The 19713-nt window shown below is 41.1% G+C and overlaps 1 protein-coding gene across 4 annotated transcripts in view; it reads right to left on the bottom strand.

The window, feature by feature from the left end:
• RBMS3 (RNA binding motif single stranded interacting protein 3) overlaps positions 1 to 19713 on the bottom strand; it is a 707347-nt gene that overhangs the window by 130844 nt on the left and 556790 nt on the right. For all 4 annotated transcript variants that reach the window (XR_002095924.1, XM_019508786.1, XM_019508787.1 and 1 more), the window contains exons 8-9: positions 15294 to 15390; positions 13743 to 13793 (exon numbers count right to left, since the gene is read on the bottom strand). Coding sequence is in view for 3 of the 4 variants with exons in the window: in XM_019508786.1 (XP_019364331.1) it covers positions 13743 to 13793; positions 15294 to 15390 (148 nt within the window). In the remaining variant the exon portion in view is untranslated. The remainder of the gene's footprint in view (positions 1 to 13742; positions 13794 to 15293; positions 15391 to 19713) is intronic.

The raw sequence follows: 19713 nt of genomic DNA, 5'->3' as shown, positions 1-19713 counted from the left end.
ATCTTCCTGTACTGTTTCCTCCATCTTTTTCTTCTCCCTCAATTGCATCACTACTTATTTCATTGGAATTACTCTTGATATACAACTGAGTAACATGAAAAGGGAATCAGTATCTATGTGGGGATAGTTTTCATTCTTTGTTAACACTTCATTATTATTTGTAATCATGATTGTGCCTAGAGGATAACAGCCTTGCTTTATTAAGCAACATGCAAACACATAGAGCTAGACACTAGATTCCTTGCAATAGAAATAGATGAGAGCAATAAAAGCTAAAATGCAAAAGTGAGGTGAGGCAGAGAAGTGGGAATATTTGGCAATGACACACACTATATCTGTAGCATGAATAGGAAAAGAATTCAGGATTGCTGGGCCTTGGTTCAGGGCCCTAACCAATGGGACCAGTATGGGTAGGGGGGAGCTCTTGTTAAAATGGGGTACCAACAGGAGTCTTGACACACACATAAATAATAAATCACTCACACTTAGGATTTCTTTTTTTAATAGAAGAATTCCATATTTAAAGAAATCTCACTGGATTTTCTATGTAGAGCTTAATTTTTAAATACATCCATTGGCCCCAGTTACATCCAGTGGTACACAAATTGGTTTGTGTTCTCTCTGACAAGAATTAATAATGCACAATTTAACAACAAACATGAACTCCAGAAAGGATGGGCACAAGTTGAAATTTCTCTTTTTGGTGCCATTACATTTTCTTCAGGAAACTGTGGTCACAATGCATGGGTCTTCACATTCTGCTACAGCCCCCTCTGCTGTAGAATCAGTAAGGGTCAGCTATATGAGATAAAGATTTGGGAGGCCTGCAAACTGGGTCCATGTCTCCTTTGTAATAAATTGAAGAGGCACACGATAAATTTATGTCACATTTCCACATAATGTATAACTCCTTTTTGTTCCCTTCAGCTTCCATAATTAATTCATCACCCTGAGACTAAATCTATTTCTGAATAACTGGGTAGCTTCAAAAAGTACATTTTATATATACCCACCAGAGTAATATTTTCTTCTTGGTCTGCAAAATGAGAAATTTCCACTCAGAACTCAATAATATTATATATGAACACACAACCACAGATAGAAAATATAATGCAAATATTTTTCATGTATTGCATCATGTACATCAAGTATTAGAGATTTTCAGTCTCTCTGGATTTACAAAAAGTAAAAACGGATTTTAAGTTCTGTAGGAAATCAAAGATAAATAGTTTTAAAAAATACAATGCACAATTCTACTAAAGACAGTCTAATGTATACTGATAATAGCTCTCTTTAAAAAAATACTCCTTTGATTTATTCTGCTCCTTTTGAATAGCTGTTAAGATTATTCTTGTAAATCCGAGGTTGACAATTAATACTGCTTGTCTTCTGTTCAATAGAAATCGATATCCCACGACAATTATTTATTTTTGACCAGAAATTCCTAACTTCCCTGGAGTAGTCTTTTAAATTTAGTGTCAATGGTTCTCAACATGCCATTTCAATATAACCATTAAACACAAAGCTTCACCTAGCAGAATGCTGTGCACCTCTTTTGTTCATTTATTTTTAAGGGTCTACTTAAATTACAGTCTTGCAGATTTGGCAGAAACCACAAAATCCAGAATTGTCTGCAAAATCAACAAAAGAAAAAATTTAATAAAAATAAAATGTTAGCTCCCCAGTGGGAGCCAGCAGTTCTCACTGTCACTGCAACCTGGCCGTGCAGCACTCTGGTAGGGGAAGGTGCTGGCTGGCAGGGTGGGACAAATGGCAGCAGAAAAGATGGCTGCCACTCCCTTGTCCCTCCCCCTCCCCCCACCAGGGCCTCTCCACCAATCGGTACTAAGGGACGAGACCACCCAAGGGGCACACAGCAGTCAAGATGGCAGCTGCTCCCTTGTTCCTTATTCCCCCCGGCCTTTCTGTCAATTAATGCTGAGGTGTAGGGCTGCCAGAGTGCATCCACATAATGTCAGCAGAGTTTGCTCTTCCTACTGCAACAAACCAGTAAAACTTGGTAAGTCTAACTGTGATTTAAATAGACCCCTATTTATTTTAGGTCAGTACATACACAGGTCTTACGCTCCTTTCATCACAAAGACATTCATATACACTAAGGCATGCTAACAGAGTATCAGGAAGGGTAGGAGATATAACTCCTAGAACCCTTCCTAGTCGTTCAACTTTAAATCACTGTCTACATCAGCAAAAAGAAAATACTGAAACTATATTGCTATATACGTTCAGGTAATAGTTGAATAATCAATGACACATAATTCAAGTGCTTATACTTGGGCCCCATACGGGATTTGGATGGATGGATTATATCCACACCTGCTTTTAAAAACAAAAGTTTTGGTGAGATGCTTTGTCTGCCTTCACACTTTACAAAGTTATTTCTGTTCTGTAGTCAAATACTGTGATGACTGGCATTATAACAACTAAAATGAGATGGATTTTATAAAAGCCATACTCGGTTGTACTAGTAATATGAAGACAATTTCTATAGATGGACACAGTGTTGGGGGCTGGGAGACATGACCTCATGGTAGTATGTTTGTCCCAAAGGAACCTTGCCAATTACTTTTTTGATTATCAGAGTTACAGAATTGGCAGTCCTCAATTTTCTGCCTTGGGAAACACTGGAATTAAAACTGATCAGCAAAGCATTGGCACTGGTGTCTGGTTAGTTATTTCAAACTCTATATTCCTTAGCTTTAAAAGTTCAAGTAAGTTCATTTTCAAAGGATCTCTTAAAAATACACAGCTAAGAAGTTAAAAGAATATTTGGAGATTTCAATTTCTAAGGATTATTTCCTGTTTATTTTTCATATCATGTAGCTGAACGATCACATTTCATTTTGGACATAGAATACAACTGTTTACAGAAGACAGTCTTTGTTTCTTCACATTCATACGTGCTAGCACACAATGGACTCCAGATTCAACTTAATAAAAGATAGCTTAATGAATTTGATATAAAGAAAATATAATCTTGAGAGAGATTTATGAAAGCACAAGAAACTAAGCATTCTTTGTTCATGAAAGTTGGATTCAAAACCATGCAAAACTACTGTGGTATTTTGGGTATTATCCCAACTAGCAAAGTTGCTAGTGGGAAAATGAAAAATGATTTATTTTAACTGGAGAGTTTGTACTTTTTACTACATTTATGAGGAACAGACAAAAGACAAAATCCTGAAAGTCTCAGGCTACACTGCCACTGAAGTGGGAGTTTTGCAAAGGGAAGATTCAAAATGCTCCCTGCCATGGGACTGGACAAGAAGGATTGAAAAATGAATGAGGACTTAGTTACAGGGGACATCAACTGTGCTTAAAATCTGAGGGTGTCTTTACATGTGCTCTGGGGGCAGAGCGGGGGGCGCTTTATTTAAAGTGGATCCAAGAGCCACTCTAATTAAAGCACCCACAGCATCTCATGTATTCAGCATTACATGCTTCAGAATGAAGGCAGGGGGTACTTTAACTAAAACTCATTAAATAAGCTTTAGTTAAAGTGACCCTGCCGCCATTTTGAGGTGTGGGGATGCTGAATACATGAGATGCAGAGGCTGATGGAGCATGCGAATTAGCATGCTCCAACAGACTTGATTAATTGGACCTGCTCCAATGCACTGTAATTACAGCATGCTGGAGCACTGTCCCTGTATGTATATAGGTACCCCAAACGTTCAAACATACAAGCATGAGAACATAGGCTAAGTGAACTCCTATTGTTGTTTTCACCTTTTCATATGAGGAGTATCTCCAGACTGTGTTAAGTATCTGTATTATTTTATCATCTCATAACTCCACAAAGATAATAGGAGTGACTTGTGGTCCTCCAGCATCTGACAGGGCACCATTCCTGGCCCTCCCTCCATGGACAATTTATCGACTTGACAGTAGTCTACTGACCTGAGGATTTACCTGCAGAAGATAATTTCCTTCATCCTTGTGCTACCTACTGGCTGTGCTGCCCTCTGCCCCACACTCAGGGGCAGTCCCATGCTGCTGCTGCTGCTGCTGCTGCTGCTGCTGCTGCTGGGGGTTAAGTCCAGGGATGAAGACTATGTTGAAAAAAGTGCCCAGGAAGAAGGAGAGGCAGAAACAAGCTGCTCCTGCCAGCTTCCTGTGTCTCAACACCGAGGTTTTCCAGCCTTTCACTTCAGATCTACCTCCCACTCCAACAACTGCAACTGTGTCTGTGAGGGAGGGGGAGCAGTGGGGCAGCCCAGTGTTTTACACAAGCCAATGTCCCTTGGTTGAAAGCCTGGTCCAGTCAGTTGCCTGAGAAAGCATCTGAGACACCTGGGACATGTAGTCTGAGGCATGACCACTCCTGGTGTGACTGTTGGGACTCCAGCTCACTGGCCCTCTACCAGGTTAGAGCTGTTCAGGTCAGAGATCATGGTAAATGTCATCTTGTGACCACTTATTATGCATATTAACTTTTAGTACTGCTTAACATCTCATAGATTTAGTATGTCATAAGTGTCCCATGTAATAAGGCCCTCAGCTTCTTTTATGTTCAGGATGTTGTCCTGGGAAGGAGTTAAAAGGCTTGTGGACTGGCCATGGGATAAGCTCTCTAAAACCTATTTATCTAATACATGTACTGTTAGGCATCACCAGAAACAAGAGAACATCCTATATGAGTGTCTTTCCTTGTGTACTGCTTTGTTTGTCCTGTATTATCTTTAGTAGAATTCATGCTGCCATTGGTCAAAGAAACCATTAACAACAGGCTAACACAAGGCAATGTTCTAAGAGATAGCCAACATAGCTTCATTGCATGTAGGTCTTGCCTGACCAATCTCATTTCCTTCTATGACCAGGTGACACATCACCTGGACAAAGGAGAAAGGGTGGATATCATATATTTGGACTTCAAGAAATCCTTTGACCTGATGTCCCATGATGCCCTCATGGTAAAATTGGGGAACTGCAGCCTGACAACCTTCCAGTCTGATGGCTGGTGAACTGGATCCGTGGTCGGACCCAGAGAATGATAGTTGATGGAACAAAATCAACGTGGTCCATGGTAACCAGTGGCATCCCCCAGGACTCTGTTCTCGGACCTGTACTCCTTAATGTATTTATAAGTGATCTAGACTCTGGTGTCAGAAGCAGACTGGCTAAGTTTGCTGACCACACCAAACTATGGGGAAGTGTGGTCACCTTAGAGGATAGGCTGGCAATCCAGGCTGACCTCTATAGGCTTGCAAGGTGGGCAGATCAAAACCTGACAGCATTCAACACAGAGGAATGTAAGGTGCTCCACCTCAGGAGAAAAACCCTGCATCACACTTATAGGTTTGACAGTGCTACACTCACTAGTACCATGACTGAAAGAGACTTGGTGGTCATGACTGACCACAAGATGAACATGAGCCACCAATGTGATGCCACAGCTGGCAAAGCAAACAAAACTGTGGCTCACATCTACTGATGCATCACAAGCAAGACCTAGGAAGTCATCCTCCAGCTTTACTTGGCCTAGATGAGGCCACAGCTGGAATAGTGTATCCAATTCTGGGCTCTACAATTCAAAAAGGATGTGGAGAAGCTTGAAAGAGTCCAGAGGAGATCCACATGCATGATTAGAGGATAAGACAGCAAGACTTATGAGGAGAGACTAAGAGACATGGGACTCTTCAGCCTGGAAAATCGTAGGCTCAGGGATGACTTGGTGGCAGCCTATCAGTACATAAGGGGGGTGTATCAGGAACTGGGAGAAGTCTGTTCACCAGGGCACCCAAAGGACCGATGGTCACAAACTCCTGGAAGACCATTTTAGGCTGGACATCAGTAAAAACTTCTTTACTGCCACGGTCTCCAGAGCCTGGAATAGACTTCCCACAGAGGCGGTGTATGCACCTACTCTGGACACTTTCAAGACACATTTGGATGCCTATCTTGCTGGGATCATTTGACCCCAGCTGACTTCCTGCCCCTTAGGCAGGGGGCTGGACCCAATGATGATCTTGTAAGGTCCCTTGCAGCCCTAATGTCTATGAAATCTATCACATTTGTTCTGTATCTGCTGTGTAGAAACTTTGAAAAAGACATAAAACATGTTTGTAAACAGAGGTGTAATGGGCCAGGAATACACCTGGGCAGTCTTTCTTCCCATTTACTCATGTACATTCTGCCTCAGAGGTTTCAACAGTGGGTGGCATACAGAAGCAGCAGCAGCAAGCAGTGGTGGTACAGGGCAGAGCACTCTGGGAATTGGAGTTCTGTAGAACAGTGGAGGAATTTACTGCTGCTGCTAAGGGGAGATGTCACCTCAAATTTTTTCTCCCCAGCACCAGCGAACTCCACTGCTGCTCTATAGCACTAGAATTCCCAGAATGCCCTGCCTTCTATGACACACACTGCTGTGCCACTACTTGCTGGAGCCAGAAAGTGCAGGCAAAACAGGGGATAGGAGGATGAGGCACCCCTCCCAGGTTCAATCTGGTGTCCCCTCCACATGCAAAGCTCTGTGCCGAGGGTATGTGTACTGCCCTCCCAGCCCTCCTTATGCTACTGTTTGTATGTATAAAATGCAGGGCAGGGAGGCACCTTGGAGACTAACTGGTTCAGAGAGGTGACAAACCTTTTATAGGTGACAGACTGCTTCATCAGGTGTTTTCACCTAGGAAACCTTTTGCCTACAGGTGGATCCAGAATTTTGAAAATAGGGGTGCAGGACCAGCCAAAGGCACTGCAGAAGTGGCTACACTCTCCTGCCCCTAGACTACCCCCACACAGGGGTAGGCAGATCATGCCATGAGAGAAGCCATGAATTTTAAGCCCCAGAATAAGGGAAGAATCTACCCTGGCTGCTCTTGGCACTCCTTCCCTTCCCTTCCATGCTTAGCATTACCTTCCCTCCCCTCCTATTCCTGCCTCTTGCAGTCTCTACTTACATCTGTGAGCATAAGAAGGGAAGAATCACCTACCACTGACGCTGTCCCATGTGCTCCTGATCTGCTCTGCTCCAACCAGGGCTACACAGAGAAGCTGCACAGGGAGTCAGGCTTGGCAAGGGGACAGTGATGGGACAGTGTCCCAAGAGTGGGAGGCAGGGGAGATTCTTACCTGCTTCAGGGACTTAGTCCCGATTCTGCAGGTGATCCAGGCACCTACATCTATGGAGGAACTGAAGCCATTGTGCTACACTGTGAAAAGGGGAATGTGCCTAGGCCACCAGCCCTGCTTATGCCTCTCTGAATCAGTTAGTCTCTAAGGTGCCACCCTGCCATGCTTTTTGCCTGATTTAAGATAACATGGTTAACCACTTCTCTCTACATGCAAAATCAGTTATTGTACTCATAGCAGGCTATGTAGCTGGTTCTTCAGAAAATTTTGGCCCTAACTGCCAGTTTCTCATGCATTACTAATAGGGTTTGAATGGAAAAAACCCAAAACAAATGCACACACAGATAGTGTATAAGCAGGTTAGTACACTAAAAAATTGGCTCTTCATGAGGAACATCGAAATCCCCAAAATAAAAAAAATGTGATTGTAAAAATATTAGCAAGCATCATAGCTAGTACTAAGAAAAAATACATCTGTGGCATCTTCAAATATGGTGTTCTTCAAAGTTTTCCCTTGTCAAAGGGCCTTCAGAGACAGCAAAATATGTACAACAAAAACATGCTAATATGGCAAACATTTTAAAACCCCAGGATAACTCACTTTCCATTTATGTTTGGGTTCTGCCAACTCTCTTTCTCTACCCTTATCCCATGGAAGCAATGAAATACAAAACTGTTTCAAATAGGGATGCATGAACAGTTTGATTTGAAATCTGTACTTAACAAAACAGAGCTCCAGCTTTGATCAGTTCATTAAATGTTGTACCAAAAGGACTTCAACAGCACCTCACCACAATCCCTTCAGAGCCTGGATTCCTTTAGAGCTGGTAAGAATAAGCAAGGCATATGGAAAAGAGGGCAAATTATTAGAGCCAGCACATTTTAGATATTCTTTGTTAAATATAGTGCAGTCAATGTAACCTAACTGGGAAGATTTAGGTTATATAGGACAAAATGTTTTTAAGTGCCCAAGTCTTTTAGGATCTTAAGGATGATATTTTTAAAATACTTAAGTGATTCAGAAATCCCATATTCCAAGTCACCTACAACTTTGTAAGTGCAAATTAATGTTCAGTACATGGAGGGGATATTTTTGTAGGTTTCTTCTTTGTCCCAGCATTCAAACAATATCTGCCAACAAAAAGTTTGACCAGGTCCAGACGGGGTACAGTAGCATGATCATACCCCGCTTTCTGATCACCCAGTAGGAGCAGAAGTCTGGGATTCCTTTAAGTCCCAAAGAACATAAGAATTAATCCCTTCCCCTCCATGCTTAAAGGCACATCCCCTCCCACTCCACACCCTACCCCTACATCGTCCTCTGCTGCTGCCAGTGTCCTCACTGTCCCAGAGGTGAAGGTAGCTCCTGCCCTGCTTCAGTTGGGCTGCACATGGGCTGAGCTTAGCCCTCAATACTATCTGCAGTGAGTGAGTTCTTCCATCTTCCCTGCTCCCATTGGTGTTCCCCACCAGCCTTTGCACCCACCACTGCTGTCATCCCAGGCTGAGCCCAGCCCCCACATGCAACCTGGCTGGAGCAGAACAAGAGCTGCCCTCATCCCTGGGACACATGGACAGTGGGGACACTGGCAGTGGCAGGCTGGGGAGCGTGCAGTAGGAGGGGGCAGGGAAGGGAACGTGCATCTGAGCATGGAGGAGAAGGGAGGAGGGGAAATGCTTAACTTCATCAACACTTAGCAGCCCAAAGTACGGTCTTCCTGTCTCAGTGGAGAGGAGAAGAGGGAGGAGGTTGTGGGCAGGGAGTGCAGTCACCCCTGCAGTGCCAGTCACTATAACTACCCCACCTGCCTTTATAAAATCTTAGATCTGCTTCTGGCTTGACCTATTTCATGCTGATTTCTATGAAGCTAAATCTGTAAGGAACAAAATTCATGTATAACAAATTTTCAGACCAACATTGCAACGCTTTTCTCTTTTCTCTGCCCTTTAAGGCCTTTGACTATCTTCCCTTTGCTGTTGCTTTTTTCATAGACACATGCTATGATTCTTATCTATTCGTGGACATGTCCATACAGTGCTTTCCAGAGAAACAAGAAGGAACAAAGAGATTCTGAAGAGTTCACACATAATAAATAGGCAGACAAGGACACAGAAGTTGGAAAAGTGAAGACACATTCAATGTACCATTTAATATATGTAGAGATGCTACATAGTTGAATTGATTTGGGAGAAATTGATGCATCTATTTTGGTGTATTGAGAAAAATATTCTGTGGATTAAAGGGATGCTCTTTTATTTGAATAATTCATTTACAAATAAATAATGAATATAACATGTAGCTACATTGGCTTTAGGCAATATGGCAGGAACAGGTCTACCTAAATTACATAAACATAGTGAAGATCAGGATCTGCATGAGCTCAGAAATGCTGAACCAAGCAAAGAATAAACGAGGACAGTAACTGAAAATACATCAAAATATTTAAATGCAAGGTAGATAAATGGGTGGTCCACGATAGAAATGTGAATAGAAATGGCCAGCAAAGAAGGTGGCGACAAGAAATGAACCCAATATAATCTTTACGAAAAAAATGATTATTAAAAAAGAAAATTAATATTTTGCCTGTATATCTTGCATGCAAACTTTATTGAGAAGACAAGTAAGAATTTAGTCTTAGTTTGTCAGGAATCTGTCTCTCAGAAGCTGCTCCAATTAAACACCGGAGCATCTCGTGTATATTCAGCGTCTCGTGTTTCAAAATGGCAGTGAGTGCACTTTAACTAAAGTTTGTTCAACGAGCTTTATTTAAAGTGCCCCCTTTGAAATGCAGGAAGCTGAATACATGAGATGCTGCAGCATGTTGGAACATTTTAATTTGAACACTCCAGCAGACTCAATTAATCAAGTTTGCTCCAACGCGTTGTAACCGGAATGCGTTGGAGCACATGAATAGGCACCTTGGGTGCCAACATTTTGTAGCACAGCTGTTTCCTATCCTTTTTGAGTTTGAGAACCTAAAAGAATTTCCTCCTCTAATTTCCATTTGTGAGTCCTGTCTCTATTTTCTACCATGAAGACACTTCAAGTTATTTCATTGTAAAAGAATATTAAGTATGACCTTTCTTCTAAGAATGAAAAGGTATTCAATCCAGTGACATCATTTACTGAATGTTTAGTATCAAAACAAAGAATTAACCATCACCACTTGAAGTGATTCAAGCTGTGCTGCCTTTTAAAGAGTTTATCTTTACTCACCAAGAATAATATGGTCTTAACAAAATGTTCTTACATTCTGTGGCAAGGAAAACGTAATATTTTACCAGCACTGGGTTCTAATGTGACATTAAGCAACTATGGAGAGTATACATTTACCTTAAGCAATTATTCATTACAATGCTGTCAAGTAAAATTGCAGCTTTTTATACAATGGTACAAACTAAACTAAAAAGGTGGGGGGGAAAGATTAGGATATCTGCAGCATTGCTAATTCATGGAAAAATCCTGCCTTGGCTAAATGCTACCTATTTTCCTGTTTAAGGTCACCTCCATAATTTGACAAAAGTGCACTGAAAATGAAGCATAAATTCCTGCTTATTTTAAAAGAAGGTATTCAACTGCCATGAAATTTCAGAAGGTGTTAATTTTTATGCCCTTTAATTTTCTATGTGGTGCTTTTTTGATTCCTCTTCATACATTTTTAATAATTCACTGAATTTTTCCTTGGTAGGAGTACCTTTATTTTTTCAATATCCCAGAGCACTTCTTTTCATACAGGTTTACCTCCTACTCTAGAAACACCTGACCCAGATCAAGCATTAAAAAAACCACTTAGGAAGTGTACACACACAACACAAGTCCTGTGTTGTGAATACTTATAGTTGCTAGAGGCAAGATGTGCTTGACACAACATCCAAAAACAAATAAATGGGAAATGAAAAATAAAACCACTGCTTGCATAACGTCTGTTCCTTCATGCAACTGACACCTTATCATTATCACATCTACTAGTACTCTGTATGGTAGGCCATGCACCAGAAGGTAAACTCAGCTTTCCTAAAGCTACCTGCCTTCCACTATCCCCACCCCCTTTTAATCGTCTTTCTGTAAACAAGCCTTTACCAGGATACAAGATATGAATCCTCTGAAGTGAGTTTTCATTTCTTTGCTTTTATGGGTTGCATCAGGTATGTTGCTTCTCTAGCAACCCTAACTGCTTTACAATAAAAATGGTAGTTTGTTGTAATTAGAATTGGTTGGAAATTTTCCATCAGAAAGATTTTCTGATATGAACTGCTACATATTTCAATTTGGCTGACAAAATGGTCTATTCTATCAGGATAATTTAAATGACAGGTCCTGAGCTGTCTGCACGGAAGACTCTTCTGACTTTCCATCTCTACTTGACCAAAGCATTCCAGGAAGGCTACCAAGACTGAATCTCCCAATTTTCTGCTTGCCTTCCTTTAGCTGCATTTTCTCAAGACTAAAGTAATGGTTGCAGAGCAAAGAAGTGGGGAAATCAGCCTCCCCACCTTTTCCCATTTCTGAACTACAGCAAATGAGCACTCTGCCTCTACAGATCTGCAGCTGGGGCTGAGACAGGGAGGCTGTTCAGCAACAAGACTGAAAATCTCTTAACAAATTGCCTTTCGGCTACCTAACAACAGCCAGCAAGGTGGGCCCTCAAGAATCTGAAAAGCTCCATTCTGGTTTTCATAAAGCACATTATTTTTGGAAGTTCTTTCCCTGAAAAATTCTCTCCGACTTGACATAAGTCAAAACTTTTTCAAACACCTGACTGTATGTGTGTGTGTGTATGCATGCACACATGCCCACATGCCCACATGAAGGAACTTCTATATTCCACCCAAATTTAATGTGGAATAAGTGGTGAGATAAGTGGCCATGTGCAACAAAGAGCTCCCTCCTCAGCACCAGGGGTAGAACTGGGCTGATGCAGCCCAGCACTGCTTATGTGCAGAGACTTACAGGAGTTAGTGAAGGTGCCTTCATCTGAACCCACTGGGCTAATTTGTCATGTGACTGGGCACTTTTAAAGTGCTCTGCAGACATGCACTTCTGTCAGGACATGGCTGTAGCAAGCTTTCAGAGGGCTGAGTGTGACAAATGTCACTTCTGTCAGTGCTCTTTAAAGAGACAATTTGCTTTTCATAGATTAGTAAAGAGTCTCTTCACTTCAGGAAGTCTGACAACCACCCCTTATATATGAGGTTTTAAAATGTCTTATGCTCCAATATTACAACTGAACAGTTGCAATACAGATTTAATTTTATTTATAAACCGTTTATTATGCCATGCTTCCTTATGAGGAACTTAATTGTAGGTCTGGATATAGGGAATCTCTATACATTCTGCATTCTCTTTTCTCCTGGAGACATGGATTTGCACCCAGATTTGGACAAGGATGAAATAAAATTGGTTGTTTCAGTCAAATTTCTAGCAAACATTTGATCACGTAATAAGACCATTTTCTGCCTGCTTAGAAGAGCAGCAGAGATGAGTAAGAATCATGTTTGTGATCCAGAGCTACAGATGACATGAGCAATTTTTGATATACAGTACTGTAATTTTGACCATGATACTGAATCTCTAACTCTTGCTAATACAACAACTACCTTTATTTTTCAGGAAGAGAAATTCCCTCCCAAAGTATCACATTTCAGAAGCCAGACAACAAACAAGTCAAGTAATAATTAGTAAAGTTAGTAATTAGTTAAAAAGTAATAATTAGTTAAAATTAGTAATAAAGTTAAAACATTTGTGAATAAGTAGGAAAACATAGTCATGGTAAAATTGCAGTCAGTGCATCTTAATTTTAAACTGATTTAGGTGAAAGATGATAACTGTATATCAAAATCTGTTAGATGGCATACAAAAACTTGAGTAAGCGATACTAAGTTAAACCATATCAGTAAAGCTGATCTGGTACAACATAAAGAAGCAAATCCCCACAATCTAATGTGATAGGTGCAAATGGATTCAATGTGATGCTTGTTTCTGGTACTTTGTTAGCATTTAAATAACTGCGTCAAAACTACTTTGACCTCACAAACTAAAAATCACATCACTACTTATTTTCAGTGAATAATGCTACAGTTATATTGTGGTTTTGAGAGTATTGCCTAATTTGATTGCCTAAATTTCAAGGCAGAAAAATACAAACTAACTGAAAAAATTAACTGATCAAGTCAAAGTATATCCAAATTCTTCTGAGAATCTGAAGGACAGTTGTGCTCTACCCTCTTTTGAAATATTTTAGAGTTGCAAATGAGGATCCTTCAAAATACGGGTGTGTGTGTGTGTGCGTGTGTGTGTGTGTGTGTGTGTGTGTGGACATTTAAAATGGATACATAGAGGAGGGATATCAGATGTGTTCATCCTGGCAACTCAGAGTATCAAGGAGTACAGTTATTTTACAGTCCCAAACCTAATGATTCAGAGGTTATTCTACAGGACTTATTATTTCCTTATTATAATCAATAAAACTAAACAACATATTCTTCATTTTTGGGAATAGGAATGTTATTTCTTAAAGAAACAGGATCTTTGCATGCATAACAGATGGTTCCCATCAGAGGGGGTTGATTACTCTTACAATAACCTCGTACTTTATATCCAGGATGGTAGGAATCCAGATTTAGCTGGATGTGAACATGTATCCACTTACTGTTGGTTGCATAACATATGGCGGATGAGGCATCCATGAAGTACTCTGGACCTGCACATCAAAATAACTTTTATTAGCACAAATCAATAGGAAACAGAGCCCCATTCTTGCTTTAGGTATCCTTTGCCTTTCGTACTGCTACAATTAAAGATGAACTTCTTTTTAGAGGAAGATTGTAACTAGAGACAAAATTCATTTCTGACTTGTACTGTTATCAATAGAAACTCTCAGAACCCATTCACTAATGTTTTCACTATGCTCAGGAGTCTGAAAAATGGCATTGTATCTATGCTCCACTTGTTATAGTGGTATAGTGATCCCATAGTGAGTGTATAGTGGTATAGTGATCACGGTATACTGACCCTGAATGTGTTGTGCATCATCCAATAGATAGCACAATTGGCTGAAAACTTTAGGTAAAATTTTCAAAAGCTTCCTAATGATATAGAAGATTAATCTTATTTTCAAAAGTGACATTATCAAACATCTTTATGGAAGTCTCATTTAAAACGAGTCTCTGAAGAAATTGTGGAAATTGTACTTTGTGCTGCCATGTGGAATTTACTAAAGCTATCTTAGTAGGAGACCCTGGTGAGATACACTTATATACACTTCAAGCCAAGACGACAAAGGTGGGGAGTGGAACAAATTTTAATTTTAATTTTAGAATACCTGATTTTAAATTTCACTTACTATGGGTCACAAAATATTTCTGGTATATCAGCTTCTTGTACTGTTTTTGGCTAAAGTAAGTTAGCTATAAGTCCCTCACTTTCATGATCATTAAACTCATCCATAAATATTTAAAGAAAGTAACGCCAGGCAACAACGAAAAGTATATACTGCAATAAACTTGCTACTCTAAAGGATGTTCCACCTTCTAGTCAGGGGAAACTTCAGGACTCCTGCTCCTCAAAGTGATGCTGGTGACACTGCATTCCAGAAGTACTAATCATTAATAAATATCTGTAATGACATTTTGACATCAGCATCAGAAAAGTCTGAACACCGCACTGTCCTGCCACAACAAAGACATCAAAGTGGAAACGTCAATGGCAACCTGAAGGAGAATAGAACAGTTTTCCCCAAAGTATCTTGCTTTACAGGGCACTACTTAAGAGAAATGTATGTTGTTAATGGGTGTCAGTCAGGCAAGTACAACTCAGAGCAAAAGCTCAAAATATAATGAACATGAAATAAATCGCAAAGAGGTGCATTTTTGAAAATTTGGCCAATGAAAGGAAGCCAAAATGACAAGATGTTTTATTAAGTATGACAATTTTTTGCTCAAGTCAACTGGAAATGGATGAAAATGCTAAGCATTTGAAAAGCTGATTGAAGATAGACAAAAACATGGTTGCTTAATTTTTCAGTGTAAAGTATCCAGGATATGCTTGAAACCTTACACTAAGTGGTACCTGAATGCAAATAAAGAGCCTTGGTTTAAAGCATGATTAAAGTGTGAAAGTCACTCACTTTTGTGCCATACATACTTTGCCTTTGTCCACATCCAAACCAGAATTGTTAAGGGGAAGGGGAAATCTGACGTACCTGGTATGTAGAGACAGGGGAAGCAGCAATGAATGGTGTGATAGATGTCTGTGGAATCATGCGATTTGTTGCAATACTGTACGGTGAGGAATAAAATCTGCAAACAGAAAACAAAGGGGAGATTCTTGAAGCTTTTGACTGCCAGACTCCAGTCAAATAGTTCACTGCCTCCCGGGCAAAGACAAAGAAAATCTACACTGTTAATTATATCTGTCTCTCCAAAACTGTAATAAAAAAGGGATGCTCTGGCTCTATGGGGTTTTTTCCCCCTCTTTTTTCCTGCCTCAATTCATTCTCAAGATCACTTGTATAGAACTTTTCAAGATACTCATTAAAAAAATCCAGAAAGCATCTGTTTGAAATGCAAGGTGGCTGATTTTTCCAAAATGTCATCTACTCTGGAAAAACTTCTTGGACTATATCAAAGACATGAATATTGATTTCATGTACACATGCTATTAATGATTTCCTCTCGCATCTTAGTATGGAGGACAGACACTATATTCTCTATATGCCCTGAAATATCTTATTAAAGAATGGTTGCAGTAAATATGTCCTCTGATTGAGAGTTCACATCCAATTAGGAGAATTAAATATGGTACTTGTTTTTCATTAAAATAAATTGAAATGCGTCTAAGCCTCCTATACAGAACTGAATAGCTCTATCTTTTGTTCCTTTTATTTATACTCCTATATGCTACCTACCTAAATATTATGTTACCTGTTACTTGCTGTTAACAGAGGTTAAATATTGTTTTTCCCTTGGGGTTAATGATTATTGATAAAATTATCACTTGAACTGTATGAGTACTTGCATCATATACTACATAAGCATGTATATATTCACTTAGTCTTCTATATTTGTCTTTTATGTGTTTTAACTCAGAGACCAAATGAACAGGTTTTGAGCTGTGGTGCCACTGACTGCTTGAGAAGCATGGGTTCTGCGCATGTATGGCAGGGGTGAGGGGAAGCACAGGAGTCTTACACCAGGGATTCAAAAGCCATCCCAGTTGCCGCTGCCGCCACCACAGCTACGGCATCTTTTGACCTCCCCAATTATTGCTCTTATGGCAGCAGTGCAGTGCATTTGCACACCCAGCAGCTGGCGCTGAAAGAGCAACATCATGGGACTACTTTTACTGTCAGAGTGCAGACTCTGTGGGAGTGGGGGAGCCATTCTAATGCCCCTCCTAAGTTGGAGCCTGGGGCCTGTGCCCCGCTCACCACCTCTAGTTATGTTACTGTTTAAAATTATAAAAGATAATAATTGTAAAGACTTTCAGGAGAGTCTGTGGATTAAAAATGACAAAGACCTAATACTTTTGATACTCCAGAAAAGATTAAATTTACACCATGCAATAGCATTTTGCATCATTTAAGTCTCATGCAAGTCCAGTGTGATCAGAGGATTTAAGTGGTGTGTAGCATCCTACACAGATCCTCTCTGCCTAAAGACAGATTGAAAAGTGTTCTCTCCTTTTCTATTGCATCTCCACAATACCCAGGAAGGAAAATCAAAAGTATGCTTTCACAACAAGTCATGCAAAAAACCCCACACAAATAAACCTTTACTTTGCTTGCACAAATACACTACTCAACAATCACACTGGCAATTAAACCTTGACAGCCAAAATGTACTACTGGTCAGTCCATTTAATATGGCAAATTCCATATGAGGACTATAATAATAAAAAATAAATCACTGAGCTAGGAGCAGCAGCTAGTCTGGGAAAAGGAGGCTGCCTTCTTTAGGACTATCAGGAGAAATTTTCCAAAGTTATGGGAGTGCTCAGAGTGAAGGGAGATGAGGGGAAAGGAGAGATCAAAATGACTTCTTTTCAGTAATTCAGATAAGACTTTATAATGCCAAGAATAGAAGGCTGGACTATAGGGAAAATAATTAAAGGAAATAGCAACATATTGCCATTTTAAAGAGTATCTCTATAGCTTGACAATGCTAAAAAATAGGGCTCTATTCTTAAATTTATTTTCTGTAACATTTTACAAGTATCATATTTAAGAGAGGATCAATGGATAGACAGATATATTGTATGCTCTGCTGCTGCTCAGCCAGCATTAAACATACCTGCTTTTAGAACAAAAGGCTTTTTCTGAATACATTTAACTGTGGGTTAACTTGGGACATTAGCACAGGGAGTATGTTATCCCTTGTCCTGTTAGAATGATGTATTGACCATAAGTAGTGATCTGTTCCTAGTCAATGGCTAATCAGATTTCACTTTGGCCATGCAGATGTACCAAGAACAAGCTGTACGCCATAAATGAAAGCAATCAGTACCTGCCTGATGGGCAGAATTTAATCCAGGGGAAAATGCATAATAGATAATAAATAAATCTCTCACATAAAAGGATATTATAGGAGCCTTTAGAGAAAACAATGCACTTTGTTCCTTCTGTTCTACTCTTATCCATCAGTCATGGTGTTACACTCTTGAGGAAGTTAAAACACAGCCACTCACAGTGATAGCCATTTAAAAGAGTTCAGGGGAGACACAACTTCCTGCTTGATCTCATAAAGCTGGTATTCCAGAATAATCTCCTCCAGTAAATCCATGAAAATACTGTCAAACTCACAGGAAATATTTGCTACGCCAAAAAACTTGAAAGACAGCTAGCCATTTTATTTTCAACTTGAGATGCGGTTATCTTAATGGTACATACACTTTTAGAAAACATGCTCTGGTAATGTGAAAAATATATCCCTTCCAACTCCCCTGTCAACTGGCATTTATCCATCAAGGTCCAGAACACTTTCAAATAGGTATCAAATAAAATAAATGATTAGGACAGTCAGATATATTCCTAAATCAAATGCAGCAGAGAATCTTGGAAGACAAAGGAGAGAAATTGGACAGAAAACAACCATTTAACCCCAAAAAACCACTCCTACAATTGTACTGAAATGTTAATGATGTGGAACAAGATTCCACGTTGGCACGTCACTCTTATACTCAGTATCCCTTATACTTGGAGCAGAGATACCTCTCCTGCTATTATGGCTCCATTATACTAGAGCAAAAAGAGTCTGAGAAAGAGTCTGGTGGAGAGAAACCCCTCCTTAAAGAAGGTTATCAAAGGAGTTGTAGGGTGTTCTCTCAAAACATCTTTGCAAACCCTGGAGTAGTGTAGTGGGGAGACTTGCTGGGGTCTGGACCAGAACCTGGAGGGGACAAGGGCACAACTACAGCAACACTGGATGGCACCAGTGGGCAGTTGCCCAAGGCTACTAAAGTTAAAAATTGAAAGTTGATCCACTGTATGCAGGATTACAAGAGTAAAAAAAACATGCTGATAAACATCCAGGGAAAAGGGTGCTCTGGGGTGCCTTCAAGCAGTCCCATTTAACTTGCACATAATTTATAAGGACAAATTTATAGAGACATCTTAACACAGGGGCGGGTAAAATATGGCCCATGGGCCAGGATCTTCTATCCAGCTCACAGGGCCTCTAAAAATTTTAGAAAATGAATATTTATGTGCTCCTGGCTGCCTGTTAAAGCTGACAGTAGCCAAGGGCAGTAGGACTTAGGAGGCGTGTCCAGACGAATGTGCATGTGCCTCTTGCCCAGTCTCAAACCCCTTTGAGGCGGGGCAACAGACACATGAGGGAATGAAAAAATGTTCCCCACGCTGCAAGTTTGCAGCACGGGGAGAAAATTAGACCCCTGGATATCCAGGGGTCTAAAAAAATTGAAGTTTAAAAAAGCAGAGCAGGACACAGTCTCAGACCATGCCCTGAGGCAACCAGAGGCTGAGTGATCCACGGAGATGCTCTGGCTGCCAGAGTGTCTCTGTGGTTGGCCCCTCACCCTGGTGCTGAAACACATGGCTGGCCAGGCCACATGCTCAGCACTAGGGCTGCAGTGCTGGTAAGGGGTGCTGGAGGGGGGAGGGGACCATGGGGGGGCCCCACTGGCCCCACCCACTCCCTCAGCCTCCCCCTACCCCTGCCCTGTCTGACCCCACACTGTGCCATCCCCCCTCCCCCCGAGGTCCCTGATCCCTACCCTGCCCAGCTGCTCTCCCCGCCAGCCCCTTGAGGCCCCCAAACCCTTCCCTGCCTGGCTCTTCCCCCTGCCAGCTCCCCCAAGGCCCCAATCACTTTTCTGCCTTGCCTGTCCCTGCACCAGCCCTCCTGACCCCGCCAAACCCTCTCCTGCCCTGCCAAGCCCCATCCCCATCATCCCCCCGATGCCTGCCCCCCCACCTCATAGTTTAAAAAAACCCAACCCCCCCCGGCACTTACCAGCAGCTCCAACTGCCGTCTGGCTGACTGGCCCGCACAGTGCGGGGCAGGGTGACAGCACCAGTGGCCCCAGCCCAGGCCCTCCTTCCCCCCCGTTGTCCTGTGCTGCCCAGGGGGGCTCTACCAGGAGGCCCTGGAGCCCCCCCCCCC

Source organism: Gavialis gangeticus, unplaced genomic scaffold (genome assembly GCF_001723915.1).
Source record: "Gavialis gangeticus isolate Ggan-Ray unplaced genomic scaffold, GavGan_comp1, whole genome shotgun sequence".
In the NCBI taxonomy this organism is placed as follows: Eukaryota; Metazoa; Chordata; order Crocodylia; family Gavialidae; genus Gavialis; species Gavialis gangeticus.
Note: the sequence above shows the minus strand (reverse complement) of the source record. Positions and strands in the feature narration are given on the sequence as shown.